Here is a 20,182-nt window from a genome sequence, read left to right as displayed (position 1 = left end):
GAGCAGACTAGCCTACTAGTGAATTTGATCAATTGGCATTTAATTGTAAGGTTTGACATAGACTAATTGCAAATCCAATGTTTTTCCACCCAGTTATAGCACTTAGAGAAACATCAAAAATGCCAGTCTTCATACATATGTGTTTAGATTAAAGTATGACAATTTGTGGATGAACAACGTGGTGAGCTCTATTTTTTTTATCATTTCATTTTAATTGTTTCAGTGAAAATTTGTCAAAATATGTCTTTGTGCAGCCCTACGACTGAGTGCCACTAAGTTTGAAATGTAGTGCGCCTTCTATCTACAGTTAGTTGGGAGAGGCTCCAGCAACTCTCTGTGCCGCTGCTCACGGTGAGCCGTGTTGAAAATGGATGGATGGATATCTTTCTCTATTGATTACATATTCAGGCTAAGTCAATCAATACATGAACCTGCTATGACAGGAGAACAGATCTTAATCTCTGCAGACAACTTTTACATCTCCTTAATCAATCACGGCACATATCCATAAGAGCCACAATGAAAGTTGCAAGTGAAAGACTTGCAAGCATTTCCTCATTCAGCAGTACAACGTGTGTCGCATGCTTGAATTAGTGAGAACGCATCATGCAGAATAACTATTAAAAAGCATTTAGTCTCTGTCAGGCAACCATCATATATCATTGCCTTTCTATTTTGAGCATTGCCGACTTTCATGTTGTACCCAAATGGCCCATTCTGAAGCCAGATGTCACACCTCTCCTCTATTTACCAGACTGGTCATGAATGAACATCAATGATTGGACTGTGGATCCTGATCATAACCGGCTCAAGGTTCACTGATTCTAGAGTGCGGCTGTCGGGACTGAAAGAGATCATAATTTGTCGATGTCTCTTTAAGGGTATTTTTAGCTTGGCGGACAGCCGTGGTCACTCTGGACTGAGTGGGTGGCACGAGGGAGGCTTGTGTTGTTGGTGAGTGAAGGAAGGAGATGGCCACAAATTCAAAGGCAAACAAAGCAACACTGAACGTCCTAAACTACCTCAGGCTTACTCTAATATGCAATCCGCCAATAGAGCTCAGAACTTCTTCTTCTTTTCCTTTCGGCTTTTCCCTTAAGGGGTCGCCACAGTGAATCAATGTCCTCCACCTATCCCGGTTTTCTGCATCCTCCTCTCTTACACCAGCTACCATCATGTCCTCTTTGACCACATCCATAAAACCTCCTCTTCAGTCTTCCTCTCGGTCTCCTGCCTGGCAGTTCAAGATTCAGCATCCTTCTACCGATATAGTCGTTCTCTCTCATCTGGACATGTCCAAACCATCTCAGTCTGGCCTCTCTGACTTTCTCTCCAAAGCCTCTAATATGAGTTGTCCCTCTAATGTACTCATTCTTGATCCTATCCAACCTGGTCACTCCCAAAGAAAACCTCAACATCTTCAGCTCTGCTACCTCCAGCTCTGCTTCCTGTCTTTTCTCCAGTCTCCAGTCTCCAGTCCAAACATCATGGCTGGTCTCACCACTGTTTTATACACTTTTCCTTTTCGACTACCTACCTAAACTGACTACCCCAAATTGGCACAGTCATTTCTCAACTCTACTTTACACTTTTACTGCTTTTCCTTTGCCGTCTGTGTGAGTGCATATGCAATAACTCGCTACTTGAAATGACGTGTGAATAGTTGAGGCACTTAGGGCACAAGGACAGTTTCCTTCTTGCCTATGTAAAGAATATGAGTCACCATTGAAAAAAGAGGAAATCTATAAAATGGAAGCCGGAGATGCTGGTAAGTAAAGGAATTCCCCCAAAACATGTTGTGGCAGTATCCGTGATTGTCAAAAATCAGTGATTTTTTTTCCTGTATATGATACCTGTCCATTTTTGGCGCCTGGTTGCAGCTTCGATTGTTGTTAAAGCGCTATTAAAAGCTATTGTATTGTATTGTATTGTATTGTATTGTATTGTATTGTATTGTATTGTATTGTATTGTATTGCATTGCATTGCATTGTATTGTATTGTATTGTATTGTATTGTATTGTATTGCATTGCATTGCATTGCATTGTATTGTATTGTATTGCTTAAACTTGCTTAAATAGGTTGTAAAGCTTAAACAGTTATTGTAGTGTCATACTGTATGTCAGAACTCACAAAGAGAAATGTGGTGGTGATCTGACTTTGCTTCCTGAGTTGGGTGGAGATGGGGACGAGGAAAGCTCAACATATTGGACGCAGCTTTGGTGAACAAACATATGTTCTGACAAAAAATATTTTCCGAACATTTTGTTTATTGATGTAATAAAAATGGGTGAACAACTTTGCAATGCAATGATTCTATATGTCCGATAATAACAGTTAGCAGACATGTAGCAACCAAACAAGTACATTTGTCAAAATATGTAAATAACTATGCAAATATTTAACTATGCAATACAAAAGTATATGAGGCATATGCTACATGCAGAGGAATGTAAACAGCAAGAGGAAATAGTCAGCATCATTGTGTGAAGCAAAAACTTTCCAACTTGCGGTATGAACTACAAGCAGAAAACCATATTTTTACATGTACAACAGTATATTGATAACGGAATGCTGTACAATATCAGCAAGAACAGTAAAAATCATTGGCAACGGCAAAAAATTGGACAGTAGCATAATGCCACAGAGCACTACACAGTATGCTCACATGCAAATATATGTACAGCCAAAAAGGCCACGCAATCATTAAGTGTTGAAAAGAGTCTATCAAGAGCACTGTTGCTTGTAAAGTTAAATGTGTTGACTTCATGCTGACAGGTTGGAGTGGAGCCATCAACCCCACCCGCCCGAATCCCCTTTGGCCTGGAGATGTAAATTTAATGACGCCGTTAAAGTGCGTCTGATCATATTACTGTATTGATTACATGCTGAAAAACCCACCTTCCCCCATCTAAACACGCAAAGCAGGCACACGGACCTGGAGACCTACACAGGTTGCTGTCATTCATCTCCGGGGAGGTAGAAAATAAAACAAAACATGCCGGGAAAAAACTGCTTCGCCTTCCTGAAAGGTCGCCACAGGTGAGTGCTGCGGAAAAAAAACAAACGGAAAAAAAACGTGCAGTATAATTAGGAGTGACTTTCATGGTTATCCATGGAAGTTGCAGTCAGTCTTAACGGTGATAATTGCATCTAACAGTGCTGTGTCGGCCTAATTAAAATGAGAGCGATAAGTACTGCTCGTAAGCTGTTTGTGTGACTGAGACCCAGCTAAAAAGAGACAGACAGAAATGGAAGATGATGTGTGTGTGTGTGTGTGTGTGTGTGTGTGTGTGTGTGTGTGTGTGTGTGTGTGTGTGTGTGTGTGTGTGTGTGTGTGTGTGTGTGTGTGTGCGTGTGTGTGTGTGTGTGTGTGTGTGTGTGTGTGTGTGTGTGTGTGTGTGTGTGTGTGTGTGTGTGTGTGTGTGTGTGTGTGTGTGTGTGTGTGTGTGTGCGTGCGTGTGCGTGTGCGTGTGTTTGTGTGTGTGTGTGCATGTATAAATGTTGCTGTCTTCTTAATGTTGGCGAGAAGGGGATGCTTGCTTCCAAGAATGGATGGGATACATTGGAGACAATTATGTTCCACCTTGGAAGTGAATGTACACTTCCTCATTGAGTACACCCAATATATGTGGAAGTTTTGTTCAGGTCCTAGCACATTTGGATAATCCACTGCACCTCAGGTCAATATGACCCGAGAATATCCCTTCTGTTCAAGAGAAATGAACAGAACAGGACAATTCCAAGGAAATATTACCTTAAATATTAACAGGATAGTCCCATACGATTTGCTTTTGGATACGTCTGCATAAATAATGACACTGTGGGTGAAATCGACCCAGGAACATTACTCTGGAATTAAAAGTTTGCAAAGCAAATCGTGAGTGTAATAGTTATTGTGTAGATCCCTTTTTGGAATGTTATATAACAGTCTGACTGTCCACTTGTCTTTACAAAAGGCAGAATCTCAAAAACACTATTAAAGGAATAAATCCCATGACTGATATGGTATGATGGTATGATTATCACCACAGTAGGAGCACGCAATTCTTTGTTCTTGTTTGACTTGACGGCGCTTGAGCTATTGCGAGGGAGGGATTTACGTGCTGCTGTCTCGTGCGTGGGGAGGAAGTGGATAGTAAGAGTGCATGTTGTACTTTGTAATTTACAGGCTTCGTGTTAGCGTACCCGCCCTCCTCCCTTAAAAAAAAGCGACAATCGAATTAAATGTCTTTTAGATTGTCGTATTCCTCGACTCCCGTTTCAAACACCTTTGCCTTTCTCTTATTCACAACGTAGTCCATCACAGGCTCATTTCAGCTCGGCTCAAGAGAGATCATCAAAAGTGTACTATAATTCTTGATTCATGCTGTAATTTAGGGGAAAAAAGAAAACAAAAAAATACACACTATTAAAGGTTTATTAAGGTACGTAAGGAAGTAAGGAAAACTGTTGTTGCAAAACAAAAAGTTGACTAATCCTCCCTCAAGCATTTCCAGTTATCCCAAAATGGTGCTGCTTGCCTCCTAATGGTTTCTCAAAAGAGGGAGTTCAAAATCCCAATTTTGGTCTTCTTGGACTGGCTGCCAAGTTTTAGCTTTATTTGTTTTCTAATACGTACATGTATTTAAATACAGTACGGTAACCAACCTTACTTCTACAAACCTGCCTGTTGCCAAATGCCTACTGGAGGTACAGAGAACTTAGCAGATAGATTCTCAGAAGTATATATATTTTTCCATTGCCAGTCCCTAATTTTGAAATGACTTCCTGCTTAACATGAGCAGCCCATTTTAAAACTTATCTTGAAACAGTAGTAGTAAACTGTGTCATTAGACTTGTCTTGTCTTGTTAGTACTGAAATGTTCTGTTGTCTTTAGTGTTTACCAATATTGCTACTAGTATTACAAGTACTACTTCTACTCCTCCAACTACTAATGCTACTACTACTACGACTATTACTAGTACTACAACTATTACTGCTACTACTACTATTATGACTACTATTACTACTACTAATAATACTACTATTACTACTACTACTACTACTACTACTACTACTACTACTACTACTACTACTACTACTAATAATAATAATAATAACAATAATAATAATAAACATCAATTCTCTTCCCACCTTCAAGTCCCATTTCAAAACCCACCAATTTAAAATTGCATTTTCTGTGTAGCTCTCTCTCGTTTCTATTTATAATTGTATTTTATTGATTGAATTCTATTTGTGATTGTATTTCATTTATTATAGTACCTATGCTTGTCTGTGACTGTAAAGTATCATTGAGAGCTTTGAAAGGCGCTTAAAATGTAATGTATAATAATAATAATAATAATAATACGACAATTACCATCATCATCCTATTCATATTTGAAATATTTTATAAAAATATAATATTAATATAAATAATCCAATGAATGTTAAGTGCATTATCCACTGTGTATAATAATTTCACTCACACATGGCAAAGTACAATATTTTTAAATGAATATTTTTTTCTTTCAATTGTACAAAAGCATTTATGTATTATTATTATTATTATTATTATTATTATTATTACAGTAAAGTCTCGTTATATCGATATTCAAGGGAGTCCGAAAAAATATCGATATAACCCGGACTATCGATATATCTGACCCTGTTTGCATGTAATTTTCTCCGTGCGTGCATAGAAATAGTATCGATATAACCGGGACTATCGATATAACGAGACTTTACTGTATTATTATTATTATTATTATTATTATTATTATTATTATTATTATTATTATTATTATTATTATTATTGATGAGAAGGTTTCTTCAGCCGTCATCTGTACAATTTTGAAGGTTTTGGACGTTTCGCCTCCTATCCAAGAGGCTTCGTCAGCGAACTAAAGTCTGACTGGTCGTATCGGCCCTATTTATATATCCCTAAGATCCACTGCTCCCCCCAACCTGAGTGTAGGGACCTATCATAGCTGTGTCCGGCGCCGCCATGCCTGGACATTAGGGATATATAAATAGGGCCGATACGACCAATCAGACTTTAGTTCGCTGACGAAGCCTCTTGGATCGGAGGCGAAACGTCCGAAACCTTCAAAATTGTACAGATGACGGCTGAAGAAACATTCTCATCGATGGACCACTCCTGTACAAATGAGAGCTTACACAGACGTATTATTATTATTATTATTATTATTATTATTATTATTTCATCACTTTGCTGCTGTGAAATGTAAATTTCTCCACTGTGAGACTAATAAAGGCATATCCAATCCAATCCAATAGTAGTAGTAGTAGTAGTAGTAGTACGAGTAGTAGTAGTAGTAGCACGTATGTTATGTTTGTTAAAAATCACATTGCGACATTTTGACATTCTTTTCATGCGTCACGTAATTCACGTGGAGCCCGAAATCCACGCGTCCCCTTTAATTCCTCTGCCCGTGCAAAACGATCACCTGTCAGATGTGACGCATGCGCACTGCAGTGGTAGGCATTTCCCCCTCCTCTCTTCTGGAGGATGTTTCTGGTCATCGCTCCCTTCTTTCACCGCTGCCCCTGTGCCCTCTGCCTCTCTTCATCCACGCTCACGGAGAGCTCGTCTGGGAACAGGATGGAACCAGGGATCTGATCTCACTGGAGGTATTTGTCTGGTTATGTGAGCAGAACGGGAGCGACCTGCAATTTGACATTGTGGCCGCGCGGGGTGAAGGATGCTACGCGATGGGAGGAGATGCGCGGTTCTTTTTTTTCTAACACCACGCGGCGTGACGGGTCTTTCCATCTTATCCGTTTGTATGATTGCGGCTGATTGTGCGACAATCTAATCAAGTGTGAAGTGAAGCTTCTGGACACGGGCATGCGCACAGAAATGTGTCGGGTGATTCTGTTCCCCATCCGTCACGCTTGACTATCAACCACAACATTTAACATGTTGTTGTGGTGTTTTTTTTTTTATGTGACTTGATTGATTCATATGTGGATTGGCTGTAACCGTCTTGTGTTGGGGGCGGGAGTGATGTGAACTGTACCAGTGCTGCAATGCAATTGGATGTTCTCATCATAAATACGTCGATAGAGCTCATGTGAGATGCTCAATTGACAAATCTGCATATCGAATAGCCATTTCAAATATATGGCGGTGTCACGCATTTCATCGCGAACCTGAGCGGTTTAAGCCCGCTCCACGAGCAAGCAACAGTGCCAGGCTAGATCATGATCAGAATTGTATGCAAAATACTCAAAACAGACAGAGAGAGAGAGGGAGAGAGAGAGAGAGAGAGAGAGAGAGAGAGAGAGAGAGAGAGAGAGAGAGAGAGAGAGAGAGAGAGAGAGAGAGAGAGAGAGAGAGAGAGAGAGAGAGAGAGAGAGAGAGAGAGAGAGCGCATAATTATTCATGTGTTATGTAACAGCGTGAGTGGACAGCAAGAAATAATCGGCAGGAAGATTGAGTGGCATCATAGTGCGTGGTGGGTGGGGGACTTTAGAGCACTTGCTGTGTTTGTTGCAGTGACCAGTAAAGTGACACAAGTCATATTGTGGTAAATTTCAAATTCTTTTTCGGTCACAGTCACTATTAGGTTTTTTTCCGGTGTACTATAATTGCAATGCGAGACGTCTTGGCATGACGTCACGAACTGAGGGCGGGACTTTCTGAAAATGCCCAACATGTATCAGAATCAGAATCAGAATCAGAATCAGAATCAGAATCAGAATCAGAATCATCTTTATTGCCAAGTATGTAGAACACACAAGGAATTTGTTTCCGGTAGAACACGCTGCACTAGTATCGTTGTCAAAAAAAACTGCTAAGTGGCACTATACAGAGTATGCATTCCATATACAGGAACGATAGATCCAGTCAGTGACTCCAACGTTCCCGATCTGAAAGTGACCTCAAATGTTGTGCTCCATTTGGCTCAAAACATCCAACCAGGAAATAATCATCAATTGTATTTTGATAATTGGTTTACATCTATCCCCTTACTCCAACATTTGGCAACAAGAAAAATCTGGTGTTGTGGCACAGTGAGGCTCAATCGATTGTTCAGCTGAACCACAGCTAAAAGACATTGAGGTTCTTTTCCCGCCGATGATACAGTATTCGGTTTGACAACATAACTCATGTTCCATATGTTGCAAAGAACCGCAACAGGTGCAAGCATGGCACATGCTTGGTGAAAACTAACATTTACTGCAAAAAAATGGAATGTAAATCTTTGTTTGAATCATCACAAGAACTGCTTTGCATTATTCCATGGTTATTAGCTAGTTTTCTTTATCTGTAAAGGAACTATGTATTTTAATGTAAACATTTTATGTAAATATTTTCTGTAAATTATGTACGTATTTAATGTAAATATTTTATGTATTTTATTATTTTAATAAAAAGATGTCATATGGGTAAAAGTCTAGTCTTTGAAGTTGCACTTGACATATGTTCCAAAAAAGGCACCCACTCAATATAGGTCTTTCATGACGATTGTGCCAAATTAGGCACATTATCAAATTTTCTACATTATTGAAAAATAATAAAAAAAGGAAGCTACTAGTATGTTATTATATCCATCAGTGACCATAAAAACTGAACATAATATTTTTTCTAAGTAGAAAATAATTCAGGCAGTAAAGAGTTAAGTCATTTTTTATTGGTGTTTTGCATTTGAATAAAAATATCACACTGCGTGTTTTGGGTATTTTAGATGCTATAAAACGTTTTTCTGATGTCAGTTAGGAAACAAAAAAGTGATGTCGGTTGTCCTTTAAAAGTGTTACTGAGCATGGCTACTGAGATACAATTTCATGCGTTTTTGATTCATAACTGTAATTGTAACTTTCTTGGTATTTATTGAGAAAGGATTTTCATTTGTAAACATGAGTTTGTGTTTGTGTAATTCATGTGTAAAATGGATAGGTGCATGAATGTCAGCATTTTTGACCTATACAAACTAACAAATTATCGGAAACAAGATAAAAAAAGACTGCATTACAGGTGTCAAACTGTCATCACTGAAAAATGACATAACCAATATTGCCGTGTTGTGTAACATTCTGTTCTTTCATGCCAGCAACAACTGGGGCTACCCAAACTCCTCTCATAACAACTGAGGGTCAGCGAACTATTTGCCACATGCTGACCACAGTTGTTTTTTTTATTATGACACTAAGGTTCCAATGTGGGACTCCAATTAGATAGCCTTGCTGGAAGGATTCCAATGAAATCTAATGTGTTCATTTTATCATGTGTTCATTTATGTTTTCAGTTGTTTAACATGCAGCCAAATGCACGGATACAGAGAATTAAGTGATGTTAATTTGCCTTCCTTCCATTATCCCTCCATCTAATCTTGTTCCGTGTCAATCTTGATTTCCCCCCCCCCCCCCCCCCCCCCCCTCCCGTCTTCACTTTCCAGGAAGTCTCATGTAGATGCTGAGCCAGAGGAGAGCCCTGTCAGCAGCAGCAGCAGCAGCAGCAGCAGCAGCAGCAGCAGCAGCAGTGGAGCCGTTGATGCCCTCTCCTCAGCGCCCATTCCAGCTCCCCCTCAGGCCTTGGCCGGGGCACCGGGGGAGGACACAGACAGTGGCTCCTGCTCTGACTCAGACACTTCAGTAGACTCCAGCTCCTACACCGAAGAGGAAGACGACGAGGAAGATCCCAACATGTTTTCCTCTAAATTTCTCAGTGGGACCAACCCCCTTACTGCAATGTCCTCTGCAGTCAATAGGTTTGGTCTGTTTGGTGATGACGGGGATGTAGATAACAAACAGAAAAGTGAACAGCAGCAGCCAGATGTAAACCCAGGAGAAGGCCAGCCACAAAAAAAACAGTCCCCCAAACCAAGCCCGGGTGCTCCTGTGCAGAAGAGCCAGCTTTCTGCAAAACAGTTGTCGCCGCAATTACACGGCAATGGACAGACAGGACCCATGAAACAGCCTGAAGGTCAACACAGAGGAGTGCAGCAACAAGATAAATCCAATCCAGGAGTTTCACCGCAGGTTCATGGATGTGTAGCTCAAGCAGGGAGCAACATGCAAGAATGCAAGAGCGAAACAGTGAAGGTTGGACAGCAACATGAGCAACAGGGATCTCCTAAACAATCACAGCAAAAACCAGCTCCACAGAAACCACAGCAACAATCAGGGCCACCTAAACTGTCTTCACAACAACAAGGAACACCTAATCCGTCCCTGCAACTGCAGGGGTCATCAAAACAGCCTCAGAAACAACGGGCATCCCCTAAACACTCCCGGCAAGAATCAGCACCACAGGAACCATTGCAGCAACACTCGGGACCACCAAAACCACGCACACAACAACAGGGAACAACTAAAACTTCCCCACAACAGAATCCACCGAAAGCCGCCCTGCAGCAAGCCTCATCCAAAATGGGGGCACTGCAGCAGCAAGCACCAAAAGGTGCTGCCTCACTAGAAGTCACGCAAGGGTATTCATTTTGTCCCATTTGCAACACGACCATCCTTAATATGCACACCAAGGAAGCACCAAACTACAAAACATGTACTCAGTGCAAAACCCAAGTTTGCAACCTGTGTGGCTTCAGTCCTCCTGACGCTGATGTAAGTATTTTCTCGTTTCATACAAATACGTACAGTCAATGCCTCTGCAGAAAATTACAAGTGACAACAAACTAGTCTTTCCCAACCGCATGAGAGGTTAAGGCAACACGCTCAGCTTTTCCGATGTATGAGTGTGAGCGCCGGCGGCCCGGTAGTCGAGTGGTTAGCACAGCGACTTCACAGTGCAGAGGTCGCCGGTTCGCGTCCCGGTCCGGCCTCCCTGTGTGGAGTTTGCATGTTCTCCCCGGACCCGTGTGGGTTTTCTCCGGGTCCTCCGGTTTCCTCCCACACTCCAAAAACATGCATGGCAGGCAGATTGACCACTCCAAATTGTCCCTAGGTGTGAGTGTGAGAGTGACTGTTGTATGTCTTTGTGTGCCCTGCGATTGGCTGGCAACCAATTCAGGGTGTCCCCCGCCTCGTGCCCGAAGACAGCTGAGATAGGCTCCAGCAACCCCCGCGACCCTAATGAGGAATAAGCGGTACGGAAAATGAGATGAGATGAGATGAGTGTGAGCGCGGTTATCCATCCGTGTGTGCCCTCGGACTGCATAGCATCCAGTTCTGGGTGTCCCTCACCTACTTCCCATAGACAGCTGGGATAGGACAATACACGACAAAAGTAAATCAGCGATCAGGGTGCGGATTATGTGGGTGGCTGTCTTTTTGTTAGAGACCGCCTGTTCTGGAAAATCAACACATTTCCCCAAATTCACAATGGCCAGCATCCCCTCACCTTTTAAGCAACGTTGAGGTACATTTTCCACGAAGGCTGATAACTATGGCCCAATCAGAATGCACTTAAATGGATCTTATCTTAATTTGTGTATGTGTGTGTGCGTGTGTATGTGTGTGCGTGTGTTTCCGTGCGCACCTGTGTGTGTGTGTGTTTTTGTGTGTGTGTCGGTGTGGGTGTGTGTGTGTCATTTTGTTTTCTTTATGTCTCCATCCAGGTATCCGAGTGGCTTTGTCTTACCTGCCAGATAAAGAAAGCCGAAGGATCTCTGATCAAAAAGCCCATGCCATCCCCCACTAGAATGCCATCGCCCGCTGCACCAGGTTCAACCAACGGGGCACAAACTATACCAGCTGCCAAAAGTGAAACTCCCAAAGGCCAAGCAAGTCCCAAGCACGTTGGGACAAACTCTCAGAAACAGCATCCAGAGAAAAGCGGTCATGCAGTAGCCAATTCAAAAACAATAAAACCTGAGGAAACTGTGACTGGCAAAATGTTTGGATTCGGCTCTTCCATTTTCAGCTCTGCATCAACATTGATAATTTCTGCGGTTAAAGATGAGCCCAAAACGGGACCGCCACCGCCGGTTTCACCTAAAGAGCAAGCCAAACCTGCTGCCGTCCTGGAGAAGAAATTACAACCGGAGCAAGCCAGGGTTCCTCCTCGAGGACCTTTTCCATTAGACCCCCCAAAATCACAGAGGCAACCTCCCAAAATAGGCCAATCATCATGTCCGCTTTGCAAAATGGTGCTCAACATGGACTCCAAGGAACCTCCAAACTACAGCAACTGTACTGAATGCAGGAGCACAGTATGCAACCAGTGTGGATTTAACCCCATGCCAAATGTAAAGGAGGTAAGACTGAACCTTTGCGCTTTTCATTGTCCATCTATAGGTATATGCCAGGGGTGGGCAAACTTTTTGACTCGCGGGCCGCAATGGGTTCTAAAATTTGACAGAGAGGAGCATTTGCAGGGAGTGTTTGGGCCGGAAATACTAAACCTAAAGAATTAAAGGACAACCGATGCCTCCGAACAAGTTATGTCCATAATTTATAAAATCACTTCAAATGACTTCGACTGAGCGCATTTTACAAAGAGTCCACAGCATATAGTTTACGTTTTAAGACTCGCGCTGATTATTCAGGAAGTCTTGTTTTCGAGTTGATGACGATCCCCATGAGACGTCACGGTTGGACCGCCCTTGACCGAGAAAGCGACACACAATGCATTTTGCGGTACTTTGTTTGGTCTGAAAACTTCGTGTTGATCCGTGTTGATGGCAAAATTAGAAGGAAAACACATAATGTGATGGTGAATCATTGTGTGTTGCACCAAGACTACTATTTGATACTAGTTGACACAAATTCCCAGCAGACATATCAGCCCATTTCCAACGGAGCTTGGGCGCCATCTTCTGCATTTTCTGGGTGCTACATTGCTGTCATTGACGGCTCGAATTGACATGGGAGGACTCCTTGAATCAATTGCAAACATTTATGCTTTCCGCTTCAGAACTATTTGAATCATATTCATAACTGGATGAGTAACAAGAACGCATCTGAAGCCATTGTTTTGATATTCGAGCAAGGCAAGATATCTTGGTGTGACGTCACGAACAAGGGGGTGGGACCTTCTGAAACTCGCCATTTCCGGATTCATTTTGAAGTCATTTTTATTGGTGTTTTTCATTTGACTAAAAATATCACCCTGCGTGTTTTGGGTATTTTAGATGCTATAAAACGCTTTTCTGATGTCAGTAGGAAACAAAAAAAAATGGTGCCGGTTGGGCCGGATAAAAAGCATAACGGGCAGTATGTGGCCCGCGGGTCGTAGTTTGCCCATCACTGCCACACATAGACTCTATGCGGTCTATCTACAAGTCTCTCTCTCTCTCTGCACCCGAGCCAGAGGACCCGATCTAAAAAATGGGGGACAGACACCACCCATGATTTCTATATATATATATATATATAAATTCTGTTCAGTTTTTATGGTCACTGATGGATACAATAACATACTAGTAGCTTCCTTTTTTATTATTTTTCAATAATGTAGAAAAATTGAGCCTAAGAAAATGTGTGCCTAATTTGGCCCAATCATCATGAAAGGCCTATGTTGAGAGGGTGCCTTTTTTGGAACATATGTCAAGTGCTACTTCAAAGACTAGACTTTTACCCATATGACATCTTTTTATTAAAATAATAAAATACATAACATATTTACATTACATACATACATAATTTACAGAAAATATTTACATAAAATGTTTACATTAAAATACATAGTTCCTTTACAAATAAAGAAAACTAGCTAATAACCATGGAATAATGCAAAGCAGTTCTTGTGATGATTCAAACAAAGATTTACATTGCATTTTTTTGCTGTAAATATTAGTTTTCACCGAGCATGTGCCATGCTTGCACCTGTTGCAGTTCTTTGCAATATTGGAACATGAGCTATGTTGCCAAACCGAATACTGTATCATCAGCGGGAAAAGAACCTCAATGTCTTTTAGCTGTGGTTCAGCTGAACAATCGATTGAGCCTCACTGTGCCACAACACCAGATTTTTCTTGTTGCCAAATGTTGGAGTAAGGGGATAGATGTAAACCAATTATCCTGGTTGTATGTTTTGAGCCAAATGGAGCACAACATTTGAGGTCACTTTCAGATCGGGAACCTTGGAGTCACTGACTGGATCTATCGTTCCTGTATATGGAATGCATACATGTAGCCATCATAACCTGCCAGCACAAACAACTTGAACCCCCAGTTCATTGGTTTATTTGGTAGATAATGCTTGAGTGTAAATCTACCTTCATAGAGTACAATTTGTTCATCAATTGACAAACGCTGTGACTTGGGTAATTCTTGAAACTTTTATCATTGGCCTTACTTTGTGCAAGGGATCGTAATTTGGGCTTCCCCGAGTTCCTTGTTTTGTGTTGTCTGCTATATGCAAGTTCCTTTTTATAATTTCGAAGCGATCCCTTGACATACAGTACATTCTGCAGCATAATCAGTTAGTGGAGATAGCTTTCAAGCCCAAAGCATCCGAGTGTTTGGTCATTTTGAGATTGAGAAACAATATATCAATCCCAGCCACTTCTCAAGCTCTTCTTTGGCGAGACACGGGCTTATTGATGTTATTTTGCATTGCATAGAATTTCAACTGTTCTACAATAATATCCATCATTTTATCATTGAAAATCCTTTGAAAATATTTGAATAGTGATAGAAGTTCATCAATGCAACAGTCACGACTGTGTCCGATGCCAAAATGTCTTCATCAACATGGTCATCTATTTCATTCTAATCAGGATCTGGAAAGATATACAGTACATGGGTATTAAAAAAAAAAAATATGGGCACAGCAAGATTCAAAAAAGCAAAAACTATACCAAACTAACCATTTGATCTCAATGCTCTGATCTTACCGTGAAATGGGCATCTCTTTCCTTACATTACATCACAAACAGAATTTTAGTCCTTTCAGATGCTTTATCTTCAAGTCAAAGTAATATATATATATATATATATATATATATATATATATATATATATATATATATATATATATATATATATATATATATATATATATATATATATATATATATATATATATATATATATATATATATATACAGTCTCGTTAAATTTCAAAATTTCAAATTTTAGAACCCATCCCATATGATTTACCCTGTTCATCTGTCAGCAGTGTAGTGCAGTGATATATCTAGTTCAACTTCTAGAACATATCTTCAACTCTGCTTAGCAGCAGACATCAGATGTTTGCTCCATTCTAAAAAATACACGTCCACACCTCGCTTGCCTCCGTACTACAAGTACGGAGGCAAACAAGGTAATGGATAAGGCATCTTACTGGCTTACTGGATAAGGCATCTTACTGGCATCTTACTGGCAGAAGCACAGAAGACCTGACACTCGACACTGTAATTCAATGTACGATGTACACTTCATAAGGACAAGCTTGCCAACGACACCCCAAGGCAACTGCTTCACCATATCACAATGATGTGGAGTCGACTCGAGCTATATAAATGCTCTGTAAAAACAAATAACAAAAAAACAATTAAAAAAAAAACATTATCTGTCTACGAATCGACTCATTCTCACCTAAATTCCATTTCTTAAAATCGAATTAAATGAGTTTATTGTTTTGTAAAAGACACTCATGCCCATTATCTTCCGAAGTAAAATGTGCTTTGTTTAGAATTGAAATGTGTGTGTGTGTGTGTGTGTGCATGTGTGTGTGTACTTGTCTCTTTTTAATTTTTATTCCATGTTGCACTCATCTAATATTTTCCAAAATGTCCTACTTTTCAGTGTCTCTTTGTTGTGGTATGTGCCTGTGTTATTGAATGAACATCTTCTTAGTGTATGTTATTATGGAATTAAAGTCACGAGACAGAGGCAGAAGTGACATTTAATAAGATGGAAAGAGGACTGGAAGCCATGTTTCTTGTTGACAGGGACGGGAAATTTACCTGTCATCCTTCAATGAAAAATATAAAGGATAGGTCCGTTTGAGACTCTAAATAGCCCAAAGGTGTGTATTATTGTTTTTCTTGCAAGTGAGTGAGGATGAGTGGACCTCATCTGTCGCTCAAAGTCAGTAGGGGTGTACTACAGTGCTAACCCTGACCTGAATAAGAACGTAAATACGTACAAATAAACTGAACTGATTGTTTGAAATCGGGCTTATTGGAGGAAAAATAACTTGCATCTCATGCGTTGTTTCAGGGCAAGGATTGGCTTTGTTTGAACTGCCAAGTGAAACGTGCGACGAAAGTAATCAAATCTCCCAAACTTGCTACTTCCCTATCGAAAGTGACATCCGAACAGCATGTACCGCAAAAGACTGCTCCAGAGTCATGCAAGGCTGAAGAAGTTAAAGCACAAGACACTCAGAAACAGGCCAACTTGGCTCTTCCGCAGAAAGCACAGCAGGACAATGTGAAGGCAGATATGCAGGGCAAAACTGAGCAGTTACAAAAACAGGGCAATGCCACTGAAGCTCCACAGCAAGAATCAGGAGGTTTCTTTGGTTTCGGCAGTCCTAAAAGGCAGCCTAATGCTATTCAGCCTACAGAGTCAGTGACAGGGAAGATGTTTGGATTTGGTACCTCCATATTCAACTCTGCGTCCAATTTGATGTCCTCTGCTGAGCAAGAAGAACCAAAACCAACATCTACACCGGCTTCTCCCAAGATGCCTGCTTCTAAAAAGTCCCCATCTTTGAAGAACCTACAACCAGAAGAGAAATCAGAACAAAGCCAGTGGCTGAAAGCAGACAAGCTTTCATCTGAACCATCGAAGAAAGTATCCACTCCTTTTGGTATTTCTAAGCCTCCTCTGTCATTCTGTCCTGTCTGTCAATCACAACTCAATTTTAGCTCGAAAGATCCCCCCAATTACACCACATGTACAGAGTGCAAAAACACGGTCTGCAACCAATGTGGATTTAACCCTGTGCCAAATGTGAAGGAGGTAAGACAATATATTTTGTTTGTTTGTGCGCTTGTGTTTTTAACAAATACTGCTCTTGTATAGGTCAAGGAGTGGTTATGCCTCAACTGTCAGATGCAACGTGCCCTCGGAACATCAGAGCCTCCTGGAATGCCCATGATGAAACCAGGGGCATCGTCAAACAAAGCTCCTGGATCAGTGAATGTCCCCAAAAAGGAAACACAGCTTGAAACTCAAACCAAAGACGACACAAAACCTTCTGAGTCCAAAGCGAAGGAGGCACCTGTCAAAGAATTTGCAAAGACGGAGGCTGTACAGCAGAAAACTCCAGAAGATCCATCACAAAACCCGAAGAAAGGCCCTCAAAAGCACCTGGAAGCAACAATTATATCTGACCTAAAACAAAATACTGATGCTTTGAAGGCACAAGAAGAGACTCATAGTCCCAAACTACAGTCTGATGCATTCAAGTCTATTGACTCAATAGGTGGGAAAATGTTGAAAGTTGGCTCCTCTATCTTCAGCTCAGCATCCACTTTAATAAACACAGAAGGTCATGAGGAGTCCAAAAAAACACCCCCACTGTCCCCAAAAATGCCTCCTGGAAAGGTGACCAAATCACTTATTGCTCAGGACAATGCACCGATGACGAAACAAGAGTCCAAGCCAACTACATTGTTACCATTTAAACCTCCAACAGATCATTCAAAGGAGGTGACCCAAGCATCACTTAAAGAAGGTCTAGCTTGTCCGCTTTGTAAAACAAAATTTAATTTTGGTTCAAAGGATCCTCCCAACTACAGCAAATGCACAGATTGCAAAAACACCGTTTGTAATCAATGTGGATTCAGTCCAGTGCCAAATCTGTCAAAGGTAATCAATCTTCATACCACCATTTAATGTAATGATTGGCAGAAATTAAAGACAGAGGGTTAGATAATGGCCCGGTGGTCCAGTGGTTAGCGTCTTGACCTAACACTGGGGAACTACCATGTTCAATTCCAGCTCTTGCCCACAAGGGTGGAGTTTGCATGCTCTCCTCGAGCCTGCATTTGTTTTATCCCGCATTCCAATAGCTTGCATGGCAGGCTAATTGAACAATCTCAATTGTCCCGATGTATGAGCATGAATGGATGTTTTATTGATTCCCCTGGAAAATCCATGAACATTGCGGGATTTGCTACAGCACTATATACAGTGTGTGTGTGTATGTGTGTGTGTGTATATATATATATATATATATATATATATATATATATATATATATATATATATATATATATATATATATATATATATATATATATATATATATATATATATATATATATATATATATATATATATATATATATATATATATATATATAAATTCATTGAAATATTTGGAATTTTCATTGGTTATTGGTCTTTTTTTCAGGTGAAAGAATGGCTGTGTTTGAACTGTCAGATGAAGAGAGCTCTGAATGTATCTGAATCTCCAATGAAGTCCCCCACTAGTGTAAATAAACTGCCTCCATCATCTATAACTCAGAAGATAACTGTTTCAAATCAAGTTGAAACAACTAAGAGATACCTATTAAAATCTGATGAACTTACGAGAACACATACTGCAGCACCCAATAGGAAGAATGGGGGTTTTGAGTCAAGTGCTTTACAGAAGATCCAATCCTTAGCTGCTGAAGAACCAGATCAGAGCAAGGATAGTAATTCCGTCTCTGACCAGAAACCTCAAATAACGTCTGGATCTTTTCAGAAGCCATCAGACCACACCACTCATTCTGGACCAAAACAGAACAACGTCACTTCAGATTCCCAGAAAGAGTCATCCGACAAGTCTGGCTTCGGTGGCCCTAAAATGATTTTTGAGGGTTCTAAAACAACAGACTCATTAACGGGGAAAATGTTTGGTTTTGGCTCTTCGATTTTCAGTTCAGCATCCACTTTGATCTCATCAGCAGTTCAGGAAGAGTCACGCACCACATCGCCGAGCTCTCACAAGATGTCCGCTCCATTGCAGGTCTCTCCAATGATGGCAGCTGCGCCCAAGGTTTCTCCCAAACATTCACCAATCGCTTCTCCCAATAAAGTGCCAATGAAAGGACTCACAAGTCTTTCTCCTGACACCAAGAAAAATGAAGAATCAAATCGGAGCGAACAGGAGAAAGTTTCATCGAAACCAACAAAGGCAACCATTATGCCCCACATCCAACCGAACGTACACCAGGAGACCTGTCCAATATGTAATATCAAATTAAACATTGGCTCAAAGGAGCCTACAAATTACAGCAACTGCTCTGAGTGTAAGACCAATGTCTGTGACAATTGCGGATTTAATTTACTGCCCATTGGAAAGGTAATTTTGTTCTATGTAAATTATGCATGTCATTGTAATTGGTTGATCCATGTTTATTTTATTGCAGAAAAAGGAATGGCTGTGTCTAACCTGTCAGATGAAAAGAGCACTCGAACCATCTGAGCAACAAGCTTCTCAAAAACAGGAACACATTCCAGCTATGATCAAGTCATCAGACATCTCCAAACCGATTACATCTCAAATGAAGGCAAATCCAAATGATGCTGATACCCCACAACAAAAGTCCTGCACGGTTTTTGTTACATCAAACAAACCCAAAGCTTCCCCTACAGCACTGAAATCGGCAACCCCAGCAACTGATGCGAAAACACAACAGAAAAATGAGAAGCCCATTACAAAGAAACCACTAGTTCAGACAAGCCAATTTGGGTGCAAGCAGAGCAGTGACACTGCAGCAAAACAACAAGAAACAGGAGGATTTTTTGGGTTGGGTGCTTCAAAATCAAGGGTGGATTCAGAGAAGCCAACAAACTCAGTGTCAGGAAAGATGTTTGGGCTTGATTCATCTATCTTCAAATCTGCATCTACATTAATATCGTCGGCTGTTCAGGATCAGCCCAAGACAACAACGCCAGCTTCTCCCAAAAAGTCCCCAGCAAAAGAGCTTCATTCTGATAATTGCCAAAATCTGGAACAACAAAAGAAGTCAGCCGAGTCAACAAAGGCCGGAACAGGACAGCTATCAGGTCCGACTAAAGGGGACGACATACCAAAACCTCCAATTGCTGTAAAAGTGACCAAGTCAGCCTTCAAACCAGGTTCTACATGTCTGCTCTGTAAAGCTGGCCTTGACCAAGCCAACTCCAATACATGCACTGAATGCAAAAACATTGTATGTAATCAGTGTGGGTTTTACCCTATGCCAAATGAAACTAAGGTAAAACATCTATATTTTTATGTATGCTCCTTTACTCCTTTAATCCACCCTCCAAACCATTCCTTGAACCATGTTTACTCATTACTTGACTTGTATGTCTGCCTTCTAAAATCTTGGAATTGAAC

General features: G+C 40.8%; 1 protein-coding gene across 1 annotated transcript in view; it reads left to right on the top strand.

Annotated features, from left to right (window-relative positions):
* The first annotated feature begins 9,438 nt into the window (after positions 1 to 9,438).
* Positions 9,439 to 20,182, top strand: part of pclob (piccolo presynaptic cytomatrix protein b) — an 86,049-nt gene continuing 75,305 nt past the window's right edge. Inside the window, 6 exon segments of the mRNA XM_088996862.1 lie at positions 9,439 to 10,572; positions 11,526 to 12,164; positions 16,078 to 16,824; positions 16,888 to 17,676; positions 18,224 to 19,159; positions 19,227 to 20,057. Coding sequence (XP_088852988.1) covers positions 9,655 to 10,572; positions 11,526 to 12,164; positions 16,078 to 16,824; positions 16,888 to 17,676; positions 18,224 to 19,159; positions 19,227 to 20,057 — 4,860 coding nt within the window. The 5' untranslated portion in view covers positions 9,439 to 9,654.

The sequence above is a fragment of the Hippocampus bargibanti genome, linkage group LG05 (assembly GCF_051943395.1).
Source record: "Hippocampus bargibanti isolate YZ-2025 linkage group LG05, ASM5194339v1, whole genome shotgun sequence".
NCBI classification, from domain to species: domain Eukaryota; kingdom Metazoa; phylum Chordata; class Actinopteri; order Syngnathiformes; family Syngnathidae; genus Hippocampus; species Hippocampus bargibanti.
The sequence above is the reverse complement of the archived record's forward strand: the minus strand, read 5'-3'. Positions and strand labels throughout refer to the sequence as shown.